The sequence below is a fragment of the Haemaphysalis longicornis genome, unplaced genomic scaffold (genome assembly GCF_048455015.1).
Source record: "Haemaphysalis longicornis isolate Haplotype H1 unplaced genomic scaffold, Haemaphysalis longicornis Haplotype H1 scaffold_3, whole genome shotgun sequence".
Lineage (NCBI taxonomy): Eukaryota > Metazoa > Arthropoda > Arachnida > Ixodida > Ixodidae > Haemaphysalis > Haemaphysalis longicornis.
In genome coordinates this window covers 95,366,569-95,389,487 of record NW_027526335.1, presented here as the reverse complement: position 1 = coordinate 95,389,487, position 22,919 = coordinate 95,366,569, and the positions used below count along the sequence as shown (strand labels likewise).

Sequence of the window (22,919 nt, the reverse complement as noted above, 5' to 3'; positions counted from 1 at the left end):
CGCCTTAGCCACTGAGTGTACCATTTCGTCCTGCCAAGCTTCCATAGATGTCTAAAGAAGCCCTTTAATTCGAACCCGAGTTGGTTTCGTCCCGGATAATTTGAATTACGCCCCACCACACCTGCGGCTTGGGCCTGGCACACGGCCAGAGAAATACACGAGGGTGCGTAGAACGAAGAAGGCGAAATAGGGTAAAGAAATTATAAATCCCACATTGCAGACGTTTTGAAAGACGCATTTCGGTGAACTACCTGGATGAGGAGGAGAATACATTAGTGTGTGTGGTGCGCTGAAAGACGTGTGCATCATATCTCAGGCCAGAAGCGCAGAACCTGTCGGTGCCAACGACGACGCGGATGAGGACGAAGCATTTTGCGGCCGTCCGCTCAGAATTCTCGGTCGCGTGGAATGCCTCCCGCCACTTCTTCAGTTTTGAAGAAGGCAAATCAAACCAAATCAAATCAAATCAAATCAAATCAAATCGAGGGTTATTTTTTCAGCGTTGGTACAGCATCGGCAATGTTGACGGTCGAAAGATCAGGCTTCCGTTTGTCAGAGCAAAAAGTGCTGACTGGCGCCTTTAGGGACAGAAGGCGGACCGTAATCACGGGCTTTTTCAAGCATCAACGCGTTGACATGCCCTACGTCTTCACAACTGCTGTTTACTGTTGCTATTTCTCACTTTCAATAATTCTAACTGAGATGGCGTCGCCTTGTGGTTGGAATTAACGGGCTTCTACTGTATAATAAAATAATGGATAAACGTTTGCCATTGTGTTTTCTGACGTTCGCAAAAGTAATTTGACTCACGTACAGTAACATCATTTAAGACAAGAATACGGCATGATCTCTCAATGTGGTTGGAGCACGCCGCATACTTTGGTAAGGGGTTCGTGCGATTAAAGAGTTCAGTACCGCAAAACACCAACTCGCGTTTCAAACGTTCGTTCTCGGACGAGCCCCATGCTTCATCTACTCGAGGATGGTTCTAGCTATTCACGGCAGCTAGAAAACATGTCGTTTTGGCGCCTCCAATTATTTATACTCAAAACCTGCCAACGATTGTAAGCAGGAGGACCACAGAACATGCGATTTCAGTCCTTTTATCCAAAAAAAAAAAAAACTAGGGAATTGAGAACGCTAGCAGAGTATGCCCAAATTTGATCAATTTAATTATTTTTATGCGGTCCCGAGTATGCCTAATCAAAAAGTACGCCGAAACGTCGACGTGCCAATAAGGAAGAGCTTCTCGAGTAAGGGATATCGTAGGAAAGAAAGCGGAGGCGCAAATTTACATGCTCGTGCGGCGTTGCGCAACATGTTTGCCTGTTATGGAGGAATAATTACGCCTCGTTGCAAATGTGCCTTTCGCTGGCGGTGGTCCTACCCTTCCGCTTGCCGAGGGTAGGACGGAGGGTAGGAGAGGGATGCTCACACAGAAGTAAAGAAAGCAGCTTGCTGTAGAAAAGCTGGCACCTTGCCCTTGTTTGTGGCTACGCTTGTCGCCAAGGGCCACAACAACCGCCGCATATTATTAAGAACCAATCGGCGGATTTGTTTGTGAAGGCCGTCGCGCGCGATCCGGATGGAGCGGGAGCAGTGTGCGTATTATCGCACGAGCAGGCAGGAGAGACGGAGCAGGGATTATTTCTACTTGTTGCATAAGCTCATGCTTGTTTCAGAGTAACTGTTTTGCGACCAGTATTACTGTCTTTCTCGTGCTCCAAGTCGTCGACCCAAAGCATTATTATTTTGAATGAAGAGGACGATGCAGTGTACGGTCACTCTATGAACCGCACTAGCAACGCACGCATCGAAATCTTCGAAGGTATGCTCTTGGCTTAATTATCGCTACCGGATAAACATCATTTTCGTAGTGAGCGTCAATGTTATACTTCAGTTTAACGATAATTGTTATTCAGCATACGAAAGGATTCTTGTTGGAGATCTGTTGCCGATAGTTGCTCCCGTTTAAATGAGAAATGAAAGGTTCCCATGCTTTTTGCAGCGTTGTTGTTATTGGCCACACGGCCGGTCTATTCTATCCCGCCGCTGTGGTCGTCAGTAAAGTCATAAAAAAATCAATACTGATGTATTGTCTAACGCGTGCATGCAGGCGTTTTTTAGGGTTGCCTTCTGTTTGGGCGTCACAACCCAGTTTTAAAGCGAAATTTTCTATGCCTCACTGATGGCGACCATCCCGTCAGAAAAACGCACTGCAAGAAAGCCAACTTTACACAATGGGTTTCCCAAAACCATGATGATGATGATGAGCAAAAGCACATCAAGCAGCTCAAGAAAGAAACGCTTCGCGTGTTCGACATCGAACACGAGTCCATCGCGTTATGAAGCCGACATCTATGCGATTGTGCCATTCCGACACGGCCGAAACACTCTATATTTAAAGTGAAGCTCTCTTGATCTCACTGACGGTGACCGTCCCGTCTCCGAAACTGTGTGAACCCCTACAACTCCAACGACCGCGAAATAATCCCTCACGAGTAAGCTTAGCACTTCAACCATCGTTGTCGTGATATGAAGGGGCATTTGATTCTTGAAGGCTGTGTCCGTCGGTCTTGGAGACGTTCTAATCGGATATTTTGTGTGCTTCAGATGATTTCTCTCAAGTGTTGTGTAGGCCTATACTACATGCCAAAAGCCGCTTGAAGGACGGTAAAAGCTGCGAAGCATGAAGCGGCGCTGTTCCTGCGGAGCCCTATACAGTGCTCTCATTGTATGTTCTGTTCCTTGGTTCCATTATTCACATATTACCGGGTATGTTATGGAGAAGAAACATACAGTGGGCGACATTTCAAAAAATCAATAATTTTTTTGCAAAAGCATTATAACAAACTACAAGTACTTGTTTTATCAACGGTGTTAGTGACGTATCGAAAATATTGTTCCTAGTAGCTTGAGGCTGCCCCATATTGCAGACGGGACAGTAGCGGGAAGCAGACGGGACACTAGCGAGTGTCCCGTCTGCTTCTTTTCTCGTCCCTGTCTGTTTTTTCGCTGGTAATATGTATCTAACCCATATTGGAGTTGTGGAGAAGATCACCTTTACTGGAAAAACAAATATTTTTCGGCACTAAACCAAAAACTCGATATATTACCCCAAACGAGGCTAAAGTGGGAGTGGAGTACAGTATTAGTAGATATGAAAGATAGGTCACACCATGTTGTTGCAGTTCATAACAAGGTAGCATAATTCACTCAGACAAACTTTGGTGAAAATTACGGGTTTCGACCTAAAGAAGCTAACAGACGTTTAATGCGCATAACCATTTGTCTTTGAAGAATAACACCAATACCATCTCTTGATATTGAAGACCAGCTCAACAAGCTGGGTGATCTGATCCTTCCGCGTCTCTCCTCCAGTATAGGGACGCACCGTTGTTGCGAAGGCAACGGCCTTTAGTTGCTAATCAACCTTAAAGTTCGATACTAACTGTAGGTGCTTTCACCGGTCGTTAAAAACTTGATAGCGAATGAGCATTCAGCAGTGGTAATAATGAGGACATCAGTGAAATAGCCGAGAGAAATAGCGGCCTTGGGAAATAAAGGATGGCTTACACCACAGCACTCTGCTACTCTTTTCGCCGCCGGAGTGGTCTTCCCCCGCTCTGCAACGAACACTTACAGCGCAGCGTTATAACTTTAAATAAAAACGAAACTCGACGGAATCCACGGCTATCCCTTCTTCAGGGCTTTTTTGAACGGTGGTAAGTTACGAGGAGATGACGACGACCACTGGTGCTCCATCTTCTGAGCTGGAAGAAACGAAAGAGGCAAAGGAGGCCGCCCTAAAGCAATTGCGGCGGCTGATTTCAGGTGAGCGGACGTTACTGCTGAATGTGCACACAGTAATTAAATAAGCGCGCATTTTAAATGAACCCAACAAGTAGCTAGGCGTGCGTTCTTTCCGCGACAATATTTATATCTTAAGATGCTAGGGTTAAAGTTGAAATCAGGATGCTTTTTTTTTTAACATGATCACGTCTCTCTGCGGCTACATGGCAAAAAGGAAAGAAAATAGTTATGAACCGTTTTTGTAGAGCAACGAAGCTGCATTGGCAAACTTTTGAAATAAGTACTCCCGGGCACAGGTTGGGTGCGGGAATGAGAGCACACAACACATTTTTTCCCAAATATCTTTAGTTTTTAAAACTAACCTAGGGGGTGACTATTCTCTAAGTAAGGAGGAGGGAATTTTTTAGCCCGTTAAGTGCGGTATTGCATAATGGGACGCCACTGGCGCGCGCGCCACTTTGAAAGGGGCAAATCAAAGGCATTGCCTGTAAACCTGAACCGCGGTTTTCCGCCAGCGTAGATTAGGGTGCATACATAGTGAACTGCCTCCAGCAGTAAACAGGAGCGACTGACCATATCGGGCCCCTGCCACCGAGCTTTATATGACCGTTGCAATTAAGTTTATACATGCCTGACACTAATATACCTGCGTGTGATCTAAAAGGCGGATGGTTTAGCAAATACCGCAGCGTCGGTTCTGCTTTCTCGAGCCGCTCAATTCATTCCAACGTGTATGGCACTCATTGAATTCGTTTCCCTCAAGTGCAATTATTTACGCAGTTGTTGAATTACACGCAAATAGGAGAAATACCGCATCAATAAGACTTTGTTCTAGGAGCCCCCGGTTTTTTAAGGGAATATGAGAACCACATTTGGGCGTATATCGTTTAAACAGAAAATAAATCCTACTTCTGACATTTAAACCCATAAAATGCGATATTTTTTGGGAGAGCTACAATAATAACATAGCAGTTTAACAATTCAAAACTCCTCTAAATTATGGAGCAAAATTAACTAATATTGCGTAATTGGACAACTTCAATTCCGCTACGAGGCGGAGCGTCCGAGCGTCTAAGTCGATTCCACTCCGTTCTCAAATACACACCGATCTCAAGAAAGCCTAGCTCTTTGAATTATGGAATAAGTCGAGATGTTACTATTTTAGTAACATCTCGACTATTACTATTATTACTATTACTATTACTATTTATTCGAACGTGGGCTGAAACACTGCGGCTCCTTGCAGTTCTTGGAAGATAACGGAAACTGAATCGATAAATGTTAGCCTTATTGGTCGTAAAATTTATCTTATGCCTTGGTTTAATATTACGTTCACATTTTCTTTTTAGTTATTCAATAATGCACAGCCTTAACAGTATCATATCTGGGAATTGCGCGTTTTAATTAAGAAAATTTATCTGCAAGTCACCGGTACTGGGCTCATTGCTAAAAGCCAAATATACTTCCAAGAAGTGCTTATGCAGTTGGAACTTCGAGTAGCTGTCGATGCGTCTACGGAACGGCCATTTGTGTTCCGATGAAATACTGAAGATCCTGCGGAGTCGTGAAAAATACCCCTAAATTACGTCTAATATGGGATTGATGCTTTGCACACATTATTATTCGGCGAACCTAACCTGACTCTGTTTCCCCCGCTAATTTCTAACACTGGTTTGGCAGATGATCCATTGCTCGACTGCCCTACGGACGACAAGTTCCTGACGAAGTTTCTACGAGCACGGAAGTACGATGTCGACAGAGCCTTCAAGAACATCACGCAGTACTTTATGGTACATCGGGATGCGCCAGATCTGTTCGACGACCTAGGTCCGTACACCATCCCCTTCGACGTAGCGTGCCGTCAGCATCACTTGGTGACTGTTTCACGGAAGGCAGACCCCAAAGGAAGGGGCGTTATCATGCTTAAACTTGGTAAGCGAAGTGAGATTTTCGGCTGCTTTTCCTAGTGTCATTGTCGCTGCTTCCGTTTATGAAAAAAATACGTTTACTATCAGCTGCAATGAAACTGCACACGTGCGCGCACGAACGCACTCACAAGGATTATGCGTATACTATTTACCTTGCCTGTATTCTATATTCTGCGGTCCAGATGTATTTAGAATTTTGGCCTCTGATTACTGCACTGACTCCAACCACCGTAGCGGCTGCCCCTCACCTTGTATTCTTCTGCCCGCCCCACCATTCCCCACTCCTATCACCTGCTTCCGAGCATTGCGAATGCGTGCTGACTAGCTCGGATCTGCAGGGCCAGCGAAGCCTGATGTAGCGGGACTCCCGAGCGGCAACAGCACGAGGATACCTAGACAAAAGAGGCCACCCAGATGCTCTTAATGTTAAATCCAATAAATGCTTACTTCTTCTCCATCCACCCCCGTTCCTCCTCCTCCTCTCGTGGTTCTCCAACTTTATTTTTTAGAAGGTGTGAACTTCGTCCTTTTTGAGCTTGCTTTTGAGCAACGCGTTGATGAATGCCTGTGAGTTTACTGTCATTACCTCGGCGACACGTTTTGGAAAACTGAAGACCACGACGAAAACGAGGAGAGATTCCACCCACTCAGTGCCATGATGTTATTCCTTTAAGTGCGGTCGCGTGTTTCGATCTAACTTCTCACCAAGGGTCTACAATGCGGATAGGAAATGCAAAGTTAGCAGTGAGGGTGGAGTGGATTTGCTTTAAAAAAACAGTTAAGCCGTGCCTCCGTTTAATTGTTGAATCCTGAAAACGCAACGTGTGACATCCGTTGAAACCAAGATTTCGATCACCTGTAAGTTTTTAAACAGAAAAACGTCGTTTTTCGGGCATTAGTTAATCAAGCGGTTGTGTCAAAATTTTGTGCTTTGAGATAAAGATACCTGTTTACGGGGTGGTATTGACCAAATATTTTCCAGTTCATCCGCAGCTAGCTTAAAATACGCGCGCGCGTCGTTGAGGTTGCTGTGGTGTTCATTTTAATTTTGTATGCATACTGTGGCAGTGATTCCCGTCAACAAAATGTTCACTTGGCACGCACAGCAGATTTGTTTACCCAATCGATATTGGAGTGATTCGTTGTGTTTTAGAAGGTACGAGTAAAAACTAACATCTTAATCGTTGTCACAACATTTTGTGCTACAATAGCCGCTGATCTAGACGAAAGTCGTTTTCAATGAGCGTAAACGGTTTTGAGAAATTTGAGGATTTTGAGAAATCCCCGACGAAACAAAATGTAGTTGGTGTTTAATTGTTTGCAATTAATTGTTTCCTGAGAAGATAATGAACCGGGACAGTTATCACAACGTATAAACAAGGTACACAAAGTACGACTGCCTTAGACTGCCCCCGACCACTTTTATGCAGTTCACTGACCGTTCACTTATGTGGGCACTACAAGCTGAATCTGTATGGCTTCATATACAAAAAAATCATATTGTAAGTGCGCCTCATGTCACATCTTTAGATTTAATAAAGAATAACAAAAACGTTTAGCAACGGAATAAACAACTTGAAGTAAGGCTTCTGTTGTCGTCTCAATTAAAACATTTATCCACCCTTTGGTCTCGACAGATTACAGCAACACCCTTTAAATATGACATCTCTCGCACCAGTGAGCTACCCCTTTTCAGAATTTGGTACCAGCGATAGCAGTTAGGGCTAGCAGTTGATAAATAAAACACGCCCGTCACATACTGTTCATTGAGCGTGTACCCCATTGGTCCCAAAGAGAAAGCAGCGGCCAACCCCAACACGACTTTCTTGTTTTTATGCGCAGAGAACTGGAAGTATTACATAGAGATGTATAGGATCCTCTGCAGCCGTGAAGGCAAAATAACATTTTACTGTGCTTTGTGGAGTTTGCCTAAACTGCAAACAATAACGGCAAAAATTCCCGACCATTCTCTGAAGATCTGCAAAATTATCCTCTATGAAAAAAGAAAAACAGCTGCAGCCGTAAATATCCACGTGGGAAATTCGCTGAGAATTCATAGGTCACTCATTTTCTAACCAAATTTAGACAGTCGTCCGGTGTTCAAAAACAAAACCGCCATCGGGGCCCTTGCCAATATACAAACATACCGGACACGCCCACGCTGAGGACTGCCCAATAACAGTGGATAACAGAAGCGCACCGGGGTAGAACTTCAGGCCCCTCCTCTCGCGTAATTACTTCCTAGATTTCGGGTATCCTCGAGATGAAATTTTATTTACGAATCGATGCAGAAAATTTTGTCGAGGGACGGTCAACTTCTGTTTCTAATTTTGTCGCTTTAAATCGTTCGTTTGCTGTTGTTTAACAATGACTGTATGATTTGTGCTCAGTATAGTCACTGGAGCCATCACACGTAATCAGCAAGGTCATCTTCGCACCTCGCACTTTTCAGGGACGTGGAACAACACCATCTGTTCTCTGAACGACTTCTTCAGGGTGGGCTTAGTTTGTTGCGAATATCTGTTGCTTCAAGAGGCAGCCCAGCTCAATGGCGTCGTGTTCGTAATGGACTTCGAAGGACTTGGCGCTCAGCATTTGACTCACTACACGCCACCTGTGGTTAAAAGGCTGTTCAATCTCATGCAGGTGAGTGCGGCGCTTTTGCGGAGCCTTTCATGCCAATTTTTGTCTTTAAAACTTCTCTCTGCTGTGGCAGCCAATACATTTAAATGATTATAATGGCACTGCAGGCATACGCTGGCCAACACCTCGTCCTGAGTTGTACCCCCAGAGGCATAAGTCTGTTGTACGCGGCTTCAGCTATCAAATGACATTTCTTTGCTTGTTTCTATTCGTGAGTGACGCCTCAGATGTCACGTATCATAGTACAGCCTGCTTGTATTCGCGAGTGATGCCTCATGACATGTTAGCGCATCACCTCCAAAGGAGTAGCCATGCAGTCGTGAGAATTTAGCTTTGCTGCTCAAACCCCACCCTTCCACAGATTTTTTTTCCCTGTGATACATATTTTGTTCCGACATCGTAGCCTGGCGCACCGTGTCCGATGATTTATGAGAGCATAGTGGAAACAGAAATGTGTGGGTTTAGGAGAACAAGGTTGACGTAATCACAACGCCAGGTGTGCTGTAAAAAACGGCTGACGAGAGGGTGGGATAACAGCTTCCAGCTATGCTATTACTTGTGCCTGTCAGTGTCTCCTGTGCCGTTCTTCAGGCTTTTTCTTGCTGATTATTCTTAGCGACCCCGCCAGCTCCGTATTTCCTTTCAAATTTCGCTACATATGATTATGTCGCTCTAGTTACCGAGCCGATGGGCTGAAAGGGTGTACATATTTAAATGCACAACTATGATGCTCGCACAATTTCGTGTTGTGGGTCCACACGTTTCGAAAGAATTGTGCATTTAAATTAAATAATAGATAAAGAGAGAGAGGATCTTTACTACCGGGGACAACAGATATGAGTTTACTGAGACTCATTCGCTGACATACTAGGTTGCGGGGCAGTTGGAGAGGGAAGACGATAGTGCAGTACAACATTCGAGTAAGAAAGAATTACCCAGAGCAAACGGGCAGACGATCAGCAGAGCAGACGTTCAGCAGAGTTGGACCTTGTCCCATCGTCTTCTTTCGTGCATTTTTACTGCAAAGCAATATATGTCTAACCCCGCCGCCCCCCCCCCCTTCCCCCCCCCCCCCCCAGTTTTTATTCCGGTGTCATCGATTTACTCGGCGCCGCTCCGGGGATCCTCCTCACCACTGTTGACACCTCTTTCACAACTATTTTTCCCCTCGCCTCCACCGATGCCCTTTTGGCAACTTGCGCAATCTGCAGCTAACGGCGGTAGTGCGGTTATCAGATGATTGTGAAAAATAAACAGACACACGGATGGGCGTAAAAAATGCACTGACGATTACTACACTCCTTAATATGAAATTTGTGCGCAGCGCGTGATTCAGTTTTCTCGGTCAGGGCGCATTTCGGCTGCGTCTCGGGAAGCGTTCACGGGATCATCGAACGTACGGCGGCGTGCGCTACTCTGCTGCTACCTCGTAGTGCGCCGCAGCCGCCGACCAGCGTGTTGCAAATCGTGTTTGAACATCCCGCGCAAATGTCACGTGGTTCGGATTAGCCCGCACAAGGGAGGAGCGAGCATGTTGTTGCATATCGTGTTTAAACCACCCGCGCAAACGTACGTCATTTGGATTAACGTAGAATAGAACAGTGTCTGGGGAAAGTGTGAGGGGAAGGGCGCTCCTTCGTGGCGACGCATGAGACGTGTGAGGGAAAGGCAGTGAGAGAAATGACGCCGCAGCCGCACGTGTCGCTCTCCACTTTACCCTTCCGTACTCCACTGCGTTCGCTGACTCGGTTACGTACTGCCCGTACTGATGGATGGCATGTCCGTTGTGCTCGTGCGAGGTTTAAACGCGGACGTTAAACGGCCCATTGGGACCTGTCCGGAGTCATTAGTGGGGGACCGTATTGGCTTTGTGTGTTAGGCTGTGTTCCGATTACCGACGCTCAACCGACGCTCGTGATGTACGGTTCATTCAGCTAAATGACCAGGAAATATGCTCCATTGCAAATTACGATAAACGTGTTTTGTTTCCTGCACTCCGAGAACTGCGTCCAGCTTTGCAGGTCATCCTTCTTCACAGAGTGGAAGGGCACTAATTTTTTGAGCTAAGTATTATACGGGTTAAATCACGTTCTAACCAATTTTCACTAAGTTTCATAAAAACAACATCGTAGTAAAAGCCAACATAGGGAGACACCTCTGAAATCAACATTTGGAAGGTGACATACACGGGAGCTCTCGTTTTCTTCCACCATTCAAAATTTAATGTGGGGGGGGGGGGGGGGGCGGAGGCTGTAAGCAAGGGCTGATAACATAGAGTCTGACAAGTGTAGCGTTCTCTCTGTTTTGGGCGGCACTGCTCTTCACGAATTTGACATCACATGACCGCTGAGTCATTTCAGTGAAGTGTTAATGTAATGAGCGTTCGTGGCTTTTCATGCAGTTTTAATGTGTTGGTCAGTTTTCTTTCTACCGTTTTCGGTCTGTAGGTATCTGTCATTTTCTAGCGGTATGGCGTCAATTAGCTGTCTCTTCAAACTGAGGAGGTGCGGGAGGAGGGACTGGAGGAAGGGAAGGGGGGAGAGACAATGTGACCCTGAAATGGAGGAGGCTTAGTCGAAGGGACTGGATAAAGTGGAGAAGGAAATGGAAAGAGGGGGGGGGGGGGATTTGTTAACACAAACCGTTCGTGCAGATCGCAGAAGGCTAATAGCATCGCATGGTTTGTGCCGGTTTTATATTCAAAAAGCCAGATACCGCTTTGCAACTTGTCATTTTATACGTAAACATAGAAGGCTCCAGTAGTAGAAATCTGTGACACACGTGTTTGAAGCGTCGGTGAGGTGAACACTGAATGGTAAGAACCAACGATAATACTTTAGAAAAAAGAAGACGCGTGATGCCAGCACGCCCAGCGCCTGAGCCAAGGGAGTACGCGGGGGAGCCCTTGTGCGTAGCGTGGCGACGCGCCTTCGCGATCAATTGACGGCACGCTAATAGAGGTGACCTCGGAGGCCGTGGTGTCTATTTGTGTATGACACCACGTGGGTTTTTTAATTCGTACGATGGGGGAATATTCCTACTTGCGTGGTTAAAGCGGATCTGCACATATAATTCGTTTTCATTCATTAAAGCAAGAAAAATCAAGCAAAAGTTGTGTTATCATCTGCGATCGAAAGTTTCGTTTTAATTTCCAAGCAAGTTTAGTAATTACACAAGTGTGCTAAAACACCTATGCCGACGGAGTGCCACCAGTAATGCGCACATGAAAGATGTGCGCAGTAACGTTGTGCTGTTCATGATTGTGTCGAGTCACCGCAACATGGACTATGAAGCCCAATATTTTCGCCTCATACTTTTTCTCATAAATGTGCGTTCAGGTACCCAGAACCAGAACATTACTTTGCATTCGTTGGGTGGACGAACCAAGAATGCGTGGTACCAATATGCACGCGGTAAATGTTTCCTTAAAGCAAAGATGCGGTGAACTGACCATTGTAAATGCATTTTAGGCACGATCATTCATATTTTTGCTGGTCTTTGCCTCAGCACTAGTAGCGGGCTTCATTCGCATTTCGCAATAGTGTTACGGAGCGTGGTGCAGTACAAGATTAAAAATTAAATTTTCTTTTTTTTTATTTCAGGAGTTCTATCCTCTCCAAATTAAAGCGTTTTACGTCATCAACAATCCTGCAATATTTGATATTTTGTTTGGTATCGCCAAGCTCTTCATGAAGGCAAAACTGGTCGAACGGGTAAGGTTAATTTAATCGTACCTCTTTACCGAGCTTCTGCGTTTACTCACTGTATACCCGAAAAGCACGTGTGCTTACTTTCTATTCTTCAGAGTTCGCAAATAGACAATGAGTCATTGGGAGCTACCTCAATCGATAGTGCGCTGCCTAGTTAAGTTACTTGTAAGCTCTCACTTTCTATAGGTAGGGAGAGCAAAGGAGTGCTACCCATTAGTGCGCCACCCGCCGCGGTAGCTCAGTGGCTAAGGCGTTGTGCTGCTGAGCACGAGGAGGCGGGTTCGATTCCCGGCCGCGGCGGCCGCTTTTCTGATGGAGGCGATAAGCAAGAACGCCCGTGTGTACGACATTTTGGCGGACAATAAAGATCCCCAGGTGGTCAAAATTAATCCGGAGGCCTCCTCTACGGCGCGCCTCATCGCCTGCGCTGCGTCGGCACGTTAAACCCCACAATCAATCAATCACCATTAGTGCGCCACCAGTGAGCAGCCTCTCAAGTAGATTTCTGGCTTCTTGAAGTGACAGACAGACAGGCAAGACTAATCAGAGTGGAAAATGATGACATTCATGGAGGGAAACGTCATTTATCGCAGTTAGTAGCACGCCAAAAACTTTTATTTTTGCAAGTACAAATTGCAATCTTTCACTGTTTGGCGTATTAGCCAACCCAAAGATTCCCCGCCGCGGTAGCCGCTTTTCTGATGGAGGCGAAAAGCGAAAACGCCCATGTGTTCGAGATTTCGGCGCACGTGAAAGGTCCTAACCGTATTACGTTAAAATCAGAAACCGGTTCCCTCCTGCGGTTTCTCAAAGGCCTGAAACAAACAGAGCGAATGAAAGTGGGTATCAGGTTGGTTGCAATGAGGGCAGTGTGGTGTTGGAAACATGTGGGTGCGTGTGTGTGAGCGTGGTTCTGTGGGGGAAGTGGGGAGTTTGTAGGATGCGCCACATGTTGGGGGCAGCATGCCTTAGCGACGGGTGCGGTGGGGTATAGTGCCCGCGGAGGAGTCGGTAGTGCTGGGCCAGCTTTCGATATCTTAGAAGTACATACCGAGAAGCCGTTGGGACACCATTGCTAGACGGAAAAGAGAGGCCGGCTCGTGTGGTCAGTACCCGAGCTTGATGGTGGGCCGTTTCATTACCGCCTATTCCGGTGTGGTCCGGGGTCCACAGCAGCGACACAGGTTGGGTGGGGGGCTTCTTCCGCAAGATTCGCCGTGTTACTTTAGAGATGGTACCCTTGGCAAAGTTGCAAAGTGCTTGTTGGGAATCGGTGAGAATTTTCATATGGGTGGGGGTTTATGTGAGGTCGAGGGCCACTGCCGATTCCTCCGCTGTCACCGAGGGGTTAGTGAGGGTGGTTAAAGTAGCCATGAAGAGAAAACACAAGTTTGGTTCATTCAAAAGATTGCCTCGTTAGAATGATACTGACAACACTTTTAACGTAAACTTCGCTCAAATAAGCTACATAATTAGGAAAAAAAAAGGAATGGCCATGTGAACCACTCGCTCCTTTCCCGCAACAGAACCTATGATGTCATAGCAGCCAGCTCTGCGATTGGCGGAGGGCGGCAAAAGCAAACGCAAATTAGGCAGAGCTTATAAGCTTGCCGTACGAGCTATTTGCGCTCAAATTTAGGGTCCATTCTTTTCAAGGCTGTAGAATGGTGGGATAAACAGTGCAAGTTACGAAAGCACACGTAAACACAGAAGTACAAATGCGTACTGCTGTTGGTACAGCGCACACTATGCTTGGTTTAGCTGCACAGGACTGCGGGCTTTGGGATTGTCTTAGACGACACTGCCCGATTGACGCAAGCAACGGTGTCTTACGTAACCATATTTGTCGAGCGAGCCCTATGTTACACGAAACGATTATTTTCTGCCTGAACAAAAACAAGCCAGGTTTAAATACGGTCAAAAACATACCGGAAGCAGAAAACGGCTTGCCACGGTATGGTGGCGCCATCTAGGTTCACTAACAGTAAACAAGTCTTCCCAATCGGCTGCAGAGCGGTCGGTTCCCGTGATGTCATTGCAGACCATGAAAACGCACGATTTAGCGGGAAAATCAAAATTCTAACATAAATAAATTAATTTCTCAGTGAAGCAACGTTTGCATTCGAACAAACGCTGGAGGCACTATAAAACACGAAATCTTTCGAATAACAGAAACTTGTACTTTGTCTTCATGGCTCTTTTAATGGTTGGTGCATCCGCGAGTGAGGTAAGCACTACTGCAGTGAAGGCTTCCTTGGAGGGGTACTGTGCTGTGTCCACATATATACAGCGTGGGCTCGGAGGGTGGGTAGTATGTGTTGTGGTGTCTTGCTCTAGCTTGACGTCTGGCCGAATGGAAGGTTGGGTGCATGTTTCCAGGAATTGGCGTGACTGTGAGAAGTTGACGTAGGTCGTTTGGGATGGCCTGAGGTTGGTCGAGGGGTAGTTGTGGGTTGAGTTCAATCCGTTTGAGGATCTTTCGTCCCGGGAGGGATTGTGACAGTCTGTTTATTTGAACTGTTCTGTGGGCATCGACACGCGCTACGACATAGCCAAGAGAACGAAGAGGCCGCCGAAGGTACAGCGAGAAGGAAATCGGAGGATGACAGTATGGCGAAAGGTGCAAGATATGGTCCACCGCGGCGACGCGCTACGAGACAACGCCTGAGTATATCGTGCGCCTTCATGCCTTCGCTGATGCTACGATTATTTCATGAGATGCAGCAGATATGCGACGTTCCTCACAAGACTGCAGTACGCCACGCGAAGAAATTTTGCACTCGGGAGTATCGTCATCGTCAGCCAAATATTTTTACAGCACAACACGTACACATGATTCCGGCACTTCAACGCTGCGGGCGAGCATGACTTAGATCGAACTGGAGTATGCCGGGGAGTTTGGCTTGCAATTTTTTCGCAAACATTGTTTAATGAAAGCACGAGTCGTGTTCTGTCGACCTAATGTTTGCATATGAAGGGCTGGATTAGAATTTCATTGACTATTGACTGGCCACTTGGTTTAGTAAATGCGGAGGTTCTGTGTGATTTAAAGGATGTTGTTAAAGGGGCCCTGAAAGGCATTTTGAGCACACTAAATGAACTAGCGCAATCGCTAGATTGGGTCGCCAACGTCACCTGTGCCAAGTATTACTCTTTTACGCGCAGCGGAAAGCTCACACTTTTGTTGCAAAGTTTGTCGCTTTTTTCTCACCCTTTCCTTCGTGTTTTTGGACGCCGCCATCTTCACATGTCTACATCATCGATTCCCAGATGTTCGTCATGAGCTAGACATCCTGCTATTGGGCGGCTTTTTCACGCACTTCCGGCAAAGAGATGAGTCGTCTGCTCAGCGTCGGCTCGCCGGCTGATCTGCCAGCGGAGTGCCGGAGTGCTTTGACATTTTACGACAAACGAAACAAGTGTAAACAAACGCTTAACCGTTTGTATTGAATGCAACACGGCCATAACACGACGTGGATTTTATCTTACGTGAGTACGTACCATAAAGAAAGTCCCGTGGCACTTCTTTGGTGCAATCGCAGAGAACGCCCTGAGCCGAATGCCCGGGTTTGACGCGTACATTTTATTCAACTTCAAAACAATCCAGAGATGCGTTTCGAACGAACGCAACGTCACAACATGCGTTGCAAGTCTGAACCGCGATTGACAGACGATGAGTTGCCTCCTCCTGCCCGTCGTAAATACGGCACTCACCTCACACCCGGTTTGCGGGGACGAGCAGCAAGTCACAACTCTGGCGCGCAAGCGAGAAGGCTTTTAGCCAGGCACACTGCACATACCCCATGCGAGGTTGAGTGGTACGTCGTTCGAGAAAAATAATCCAGACCATGGGAAGCACTATCCACCCGCAGAAGTACAATGTCGCATTTCATCGCGAAACGAACGCGTCCACAACACACAGGAGGCGATGCACACACACACACACAGCTTCGGTCGCTGCATTGGCTTAGCTGCAAGCTTCGTTCGGACAATCAGCGATGCTACGACGTTACAGAGCTGCGTGAGGACGACGTGCTAACCACTTCACGTATTTAAAAACACAGGGGCAAAGAACTAGGTTCATCGGAAGCAAAAAATCTTTCCTCCATTATAGTGCCTGAAATATACTGGCTAGTGTGCCGAGGACGGGCTCCAGGTGGGCGCCGGGAGCGATGTACGCGGCCGTCTGCCGCTTGGGGCGCTGCCGTGCGGGAGTGTGCGCGTTCATCCGGCCCGAGCAGATCGCGCGGTTACCTCCGAGCTGCGTAGCAGACGGCAGCGGCAGAACTTTCCATTCCCGCTTGCGACGAAAGCGAGCGAAAGCGACGGGAATTCTGTCGCGCAACCAAAATTTGTCCCGACCAATCGACAAAAACGATCGTCGCGCGACAAAGCGACGGAATTCCTGCCCCTCTCACTCGCTTTCGTCGCAAGTGCGAACGGGCCTTTATGCGCAATCTCCGCCCCACATAAAACAAGCTCTTGCTTGTCGCCTGAGCATACGGTTGATATCTGACTACGTTACACTGTGCTTGCCAGTGTATTTAAACAATGTCACTAGGTTTGAAACGTACGCGCTCGGCGTGCAGCTTTGTAAACGCAAGCGGTTTCACATACGCACGCTATTTTGCTGCTAATAGAGTTTTAGTACAGCGTTTGTGGCCTTTGCATACGCTAAACGCTAAATTGTTGCGTCCCGCTACGTGACACCGCGATGGGAGTTTTAGTAGAGCGTCTCATCAGTTTCGCGTAGCGACACACTAATGCATACGGCGCCATCTGTCAAATGTTTTCCGAAATGTCTCGCCGGCTGATCTGCTAGCGGAGTGCCGGAGTGTTTGGACATTTTACGACTATCCAAACAAGTGCAAACAAATGCTTTCCCGTCAGTGTTGAATGCAACACATGGGTGCAGCTTGTCAGAACACGGGTTCTCGCTGATCGAGTGCAGCGTTGGTTTGCTCTTCGCCTTCACGTTCATCGCCGCTGATAAAGCGATCCGATCCGGCGCGTTTTGTGCACGGGTTCTGTGTCGGTTGAAAATGTCTTTTTTCACATGCCGCCGGTAGTAGGAATTACAACTACCGCAAAATAACACCCGGCACCAGCGGGGCCACATCTGAGACCGCGCTTTTTGGATAAACAGTGCGCGGTGCACCAAAGGGAACGAGCGCACGATTCTCCCCACGCGGCTGCGAGTTTGCCGCCGATACCAACTGCAGCCCTGCACCTACGTACACCGCGAAAGGGCAAGGCCAGGCCGCACACATGCGGCCAGGTCATTCGTTCGCTTTTCCAGCCTGTGTCCATGGTGTCTACAGAGATGAAAAAGCCGAAAGAGCTGGCCCGTAGCAGACGGCAGTCTGTGGGAGCGCAATAGCGGAAGTACGTCACCGCTGAGGAGCGGAGCATCATGGGAGGGGAGGCCAACAGCGAAGAAACAGTTGAAAGGAGGAGGAAATACGGCGCGACGATAATTCGCGGTTTTTGATTTACGATTTCTCAGCTAATACTCATCGCTTTAACAAAATTCTTGCAGGAGGAGATTGCTAATACATTGCTTTATTTGGTTACATGTACATCCATGCATCGGCGGAAGGCATTTCAGGACCCCTTTAAGCAGTCAGCTAGGTGACAATTTATTACTACTGTACTTGAAATGGCAGAAGTAATGTGAAAACATCGGAAGCAATGAATCTTTGTTTCCTGGCCAAACTCAACGGACGTGGTTAAGCCACTTTGTTAAGCCACGTGGTTAAGGAACCGGAGTCAAGCCAACCCCTCCTATATTTTGGTCTTATGGCCATGCTTACCGGAATAATTTCTTGCGCGCTATTGTTCATACTTCTCTCAAATGGTAAGCTACCGACAGCAACGAATATATTAGGGCAGTGTAATCTGTGAAGAGCTCCAACGGCATACATAATGAAAATTAGGCGACATCTCAGGGAAGCTATCTTTAAAGCAGCAACGTTTCACGCAAGTCAAACCATCGAAGGCCTTTAGTGTCCCCGTGAAACTTCAGATGAATCCGGGAATTCCTAAATTGTCGCAATAATGAATAGTGTAGCACATGAATGCTAGTTACCAAAAGCATGCAGTTGATCCAGCTTACGCAAGCACGGCCGGTCTGGACACGCTCGCGAGCGCTGCGCTCGCTCGCCAGCCATGAACGATTGATGGCTTGAGTGCCCGATATGTCCGCCAGGGTTGAGGATCGAGTAGCTCCTATTTGGAAATTAGTAAGGAGCTAGTTGGTGCAGCATAGCTGGAGAAAAGCTGGACGTGAGCAAAAAGGACGACGCCAGCTGCCAACAGCTCAACTAACAACTGAAGGTATTTAAAAACGCCCCCGGACATACGTTATTTGTATGAAAAAAGAAAATCCGACAAACATGTATCTTCCAACACATATACGCTTCACTGTAAGCCTTCGCTTTCGCCGTAATGAGGAAAATGTCACATCCTTTTAAAGAAGATGGGAGAGATGGCATTGACTTACCTTTTCTCTCTCCTTCGGACACAGTGGTGAAAGCATATATTTCCCTCCAGCGCTTACGCTAGCACCTCACGGAAACCGAAGTAATTTGATACTTTGGAGTGCATCCAAATCATTTGCAACGAGTCGTCAAGTTTTGGGGCGCATTCCTTGTGCTCGGTGAGCGTTTTGTTGAGGCGCCGGACAGCCTGACCGATGTATGTCCGGCCGCATGAGAGAGGAATCGTTTCCTCTACGCCCTCTTTACATTTGATAAACTTCTGCAAGTGCTTTATGCCATAGGTCTGTATCAGTGCCTGGCGCCGTTTGAAACTCGGCGTATCAAAGTGGAGAGGAGCAAAATGGCGAGAGATACAGAGCCGACGAGCAGGTGTGGGGAGTGCGCGCCTCAAGAAACAAAGCGCTTTCCGTCGTCGGAATCGAACCGGTGTCTCTCGCGTTACGAAAATGGCGTCTATTCGACTGCACTACCATCGCATTCAAGGCGCTCAGCCTTTCATTTGTGTTCGTAGCGTGGGCGTTGGCCTTGGACTGGTGGGTTGAAGTGGACGGGTTTTCGAGTGGGGATCTACGCGCGTCGGGGATTGGCTGCACCTAGGGACCACGTAAGCTCTCACGTGCAGGTGCTCTCCTAGTTGAGCTAGACGACGTGCGCTCGGCGGTGTCCGTGCCTGATCTGCTGATAAGATGGGTAGAACTAAGGAAAGCCAAGTTAAAGTTACTGAAAACCCCCAGCTCCGCTGTTTACCCAATCTTCGCAGCTGCCATTGCTAAGATGGCCGCGTTTTGTAACCTGTTTGGTTACGAGAAGGCGACGCGAACGAAGTCTGCTGGAGCAAGCTTTTTTAGGCGGCGCGAAAAAGCACGGGCGTATGATAAAACCGCTGGGCATTTTTGTTTTTCTTTCTTTTTCCTGTCATTCCTTCCTCTCCGCTTCTTGATAGCCGCCGTTCGCCGGAAGCTGATGCGATAACTTGGGAAGGATAGCCCTCAGCTCCTCGTCCTATCACTTGAATGCTGAAGATCTCATGCACGTTCTCATGATACAACCTGTGATAAGGATGATATGCCTATGCCTCGTCTTGTAATCTTTCTGTGAGCCGAAGCATTGTTCTTGCTCCGTGGCCGAAGCATAAGATAGCAATCCTTTCTCTATCAGTTTGTAATGCGTGCAACCAAGAGGACTCACGACCGTTATCGAAGGGCCTAAAAGCTGTATACACTTTTCCTGTGGTTTCTCGAAAGTGTGAACTCAAAATTACGTGAATTAATCGCAGAACAGAAAAAGTAAAGCAAAAACATAGAGTAGTTACCATACGTCCACGCAATTTCCTACCATTTAAAAGCAGTTGCTATCGCACACTAAGTTTTCACCTTTTCTATACCTAACAAGGTGAGCCGCATTTGCAAGACTCCCTGCAGGCCCGCGTACGATAAATCCGGCGAACCGAACCTGCTCAGAAGATCGTCAGATGCAAAGAGGGCGTGTGCAAGATACTTCAATATAAGAACACTTCTGTTTCACTGAAGTTTAATAACCGCAAGAGGGGCATTTTCTAATGGTGTCCGGAAGAACGGAAAAGCATCCCACCATGGCCATCCTGTCCGCCACTCCAAAATAAGGTGGAATCCTTGTCGCCGTCTCAACGACGCATGTTTGTATTATGATCCGCATGTACCTCGCCACAAATACGTGCATCACGTTCATTTTCGCGCACAAATAGCGTGTATGCATGCGTGTTTACTGAGCGAATAAAATAATTAAATACACTGTGGCCTTGTGTTCTCGTCCTTTTGGTTCACATCCGTGTCTTCGGAAGTTTAAGCGCTTTCTAACTTCAGCTTCTGCAGTACGTATACTTCATTTTTGAGGAAGCACAGGTAGGCGAGTACTGACTATACAATACAATCTATTGTAACGTCCATGTCATGTATGCGGTACGTGTAAGCCAACAGCCAAGCAAGCCTCACATCTGGGCCTCCACTAACCACTGCAACGGTATATGTAATTTTTGAGGCTGTAAACCTTTCAGCGGACACCTACAGCTCTTAGCAAAGTGTAAAAGAAAAAAACTCAGTTTTATCCCCCTTTTTAGTGTAGTGTTCATGCCAGGTGATAGGTGTATTTTTGTACCTGTAAATTCCTCACTATATTGTGCATAAGTGCACGCTAAAATGACCTACTTAAGCAAACAAGAGTGTATTTCGGGCCAGCATCAACCATGGCTTGACCTGTCGTACGTATATAAAGCCTTAGGATTCATTTACTGACCTGAACAAGCTGCAAATTGTTTTGTTTCAGACGCATCTGTTTGGGTATGACCTGAACCAGATCAAAGGCTTGGTGCCGGACGACCTCATTCCGGCGGATAATGGAGGCAGCCTCGAAAGCTACGACTACGATGAGTTGGAAAATGACCTGAAGAGTGAAGCTGGGTTTTTCAAGGATATGAATCGTTACGGCTATTGTAGCGCTGAGAATGACATATTGCACACAACAAGGCTGTGAACTGGGCGACATTCAACGTAGTAAAACTTTTAGAATCTCGAAAGGGGTTTTTGGAAATGCCCAATTTGATAACGAAGTCTCACTCACCCGGGATAGTGACTAGAGCTAAGAGCACGTACCTGAAATGGCTGAAGTTTGTTTACGCTGCCCAAAAAACAGGCGAAATATACATCCCATCAGATGATGCTTGCAACGCACTACCAATCTCTCCAGACTCTCATGGCTTCGGCGCTGATTGAAAGGCCGGCAAACCTCAGTACAATGTCTGCATGAGACTACTGTTGAGTTACGGGCTGCAGGAGTTCAGAAGTACATCATTCAATGTAATTAATCTTTATATGGTCGATTGAGAAAGCTTCACCTAGAGGCTCATGCGCTGATAACCCCTCCTTACCTCAACAACAGAGCTAAATATTCCAGGCAATGCTTATACGGCTTGTACTGTTAACGTAATCGCGTCGTCAAGTCTAGCCCTTAAATACTTGCCTACTTAGTTGTTATAACTGTCTCTTGCCTTATTTCTTACATTTTGTCTAATGTTTAACTCTCTGAAACATACGCGTGATGGCCCGCATCATCAACGTTTTGCCCGGCGCGTACTGTTAGCTTGTGCGATAAGTGCACCACCTGTAGTGTCCTTCCCTCTGATTCGAAAGCTACCGTACAAACTCGGGCAAAGGGCTTGTTTTGGACCCACCCACAAAATATCCCCTCGAAATTCGTTAACCGACACGATCTAACTCCAGTCGTTGCCGGCTAAAACGGTAATTCGAGGCATAGAGACGGCCCACACGGCCGTAAAAGCACTTGTCACCAGGGCTTGCGATGAGGACACTAACAGGGAGACTGTTCCTGGTGAGGAGATCAGGGAGAGCCTCCTCACTTTGGAAGAGGTCGCTGAGCATTACTCGGGCTGCGAGGAATAACGGCTCTGGCGTCAACTTTAAAAGGAATCTACACTGTGTGGAGCCATCCTGCATCCCGTCCACACTTCGCTCTAATCATCTTCACACCGCCAAGTTGCGGTGAAAGGGTCCCAGTCCGCCACCAAACATGACCTTGTGCAGGGGATCCACTCCCTCCCATTAATTCTCGTGGCGAGTGAATGGAGGTGTTGGCCCCCTCGGACACCCAGCTCCAGAAGGAGCTGGTCACTCCAGCAAGTTGAAGTATTCGTGACCTTCAGGGTGGTGCCCACCGCGCCCCAGTACTTTAACGGTGGAGCTGTTGTTGATGGCTGTAGTGTGTGCGGCGCCGCGGGAAAACTCCGGGTAATAGTTACTCCCGCCGTTCACCGCGCGCGTGCGCACGCGCCTAACGAGGAGCTCCCGGCGTCGTCGAGGCTCACGTGTGGCGCTCGGAACAAATACCAAGAAAACGGTTCACGTGCATCCGCACCTCAAGGCGGGAGCACAACTACAGACGCTCAGTTGGCGAAGCCAGTCGCTGCTGGTTCTAGTGTGTGCTGACGCGTTCTACTTTTAGGAGAAATGTGACACCGTGCGGTCGGAACGATCCGGGCCCGCCAGTCATGCATGAAGGAGACAACGATGTAGATGGATATTACGATGATTACTACTATCACAGTAAAAAGCGATGATGGAACCTGGAAATAAACAATTTCAAACCTAATGCAGTGAGTAGTGGTGTGTCCTTGAGTGCTTTCATTGAAAGAAATCCTTCAGCTTCGCTGTGGTTCAAACCTTGGGCGACTTAGTGTAAGCTTCGCCATTTTTTTTTCAATAAATGTTATTTTAGTTTTTTCTCTATCTCTCTCCCTCTTACCATTTGGTCATCGCGCGCGCTTAGACGCTTAG

General features: G+C 47.2%; 1 protein-coding gene across 3 annotated transcripts; it reads left to right on the top strand.

Moving 5' to 3' along the window:
* The first annotated feature begins 1,525 nt into the window (after nt 1-1,525).
* On the top strand, nt 1,526-21,149 carry LOC144174894 (alpha-tocopherol transfer protein-like). Of its 3 annotated transcripts, none has more exons than XM_077703865.1 (6): nt 1,526-1,828; nt 3,709-3,834; nt 5,494-5,745; nt 8,194-8,387; nt 11,987-12,097; nt 19,987-20,861. In XM_077703865.1, the coding sequence occupies exons 2-6, from the start codon at nt 3,741-3,743 to the stop codon at nt 20,119-20,121; spliced, it is 786 nt and encodes a 261-aa protein (XP_077559991.1). In that variant the 5' UTR covers nt 1,526-1,828; nt 3,709-3,740; the 3' UTR covers nt 20,122-20,861. The 3 variants fall into 3 exon arrangements, with proteins under 3 accessions (XP_077559991.1, XP_077559990.1, XP_077559992.1); XM_077703864.1 differs by lacking the exon at nt 19,987-20,861 and adding an exon at nt 20,896-21,149 and having other exon boundaries at nt 1,528-1,828; XM_077703866.1 differs by lacking the exons at nt 11,987-12,097; nt 19,987-20,861 and adding an exon at nt 20,896-21,149 and having other exon boundaries at nt 1,528-1,828.
* The last annotated feature ends 1,770 nt before the right edge of the window (nt 21,150-22,919 follow it).

Bases quoted from the DNA above. Each gene is read 5' to 3' on its own strand.
- LOC144174894 (XM_077703864.1), top strand. From the start codon at position 3,741: ATGACGACGACCACTGGTGCTCCATCTTCTGAGCTGGAAGAAACGAAA. The intron at 8,388-11,986 runs GTGAGTGCGGCG...TTTTTATTTCAG, and splicing joins GGCTGTTCAATCTCATGCAG to GAGTTCTATCCTCTCCAAAT. The intron at 12,098-20,895 runs GTAAGGTTAATT...GTTTTGTTTCAG, and splicing joins AGGCAAAACTGGTCGAACGG to ACGCATCTGTTTGGGTATGA.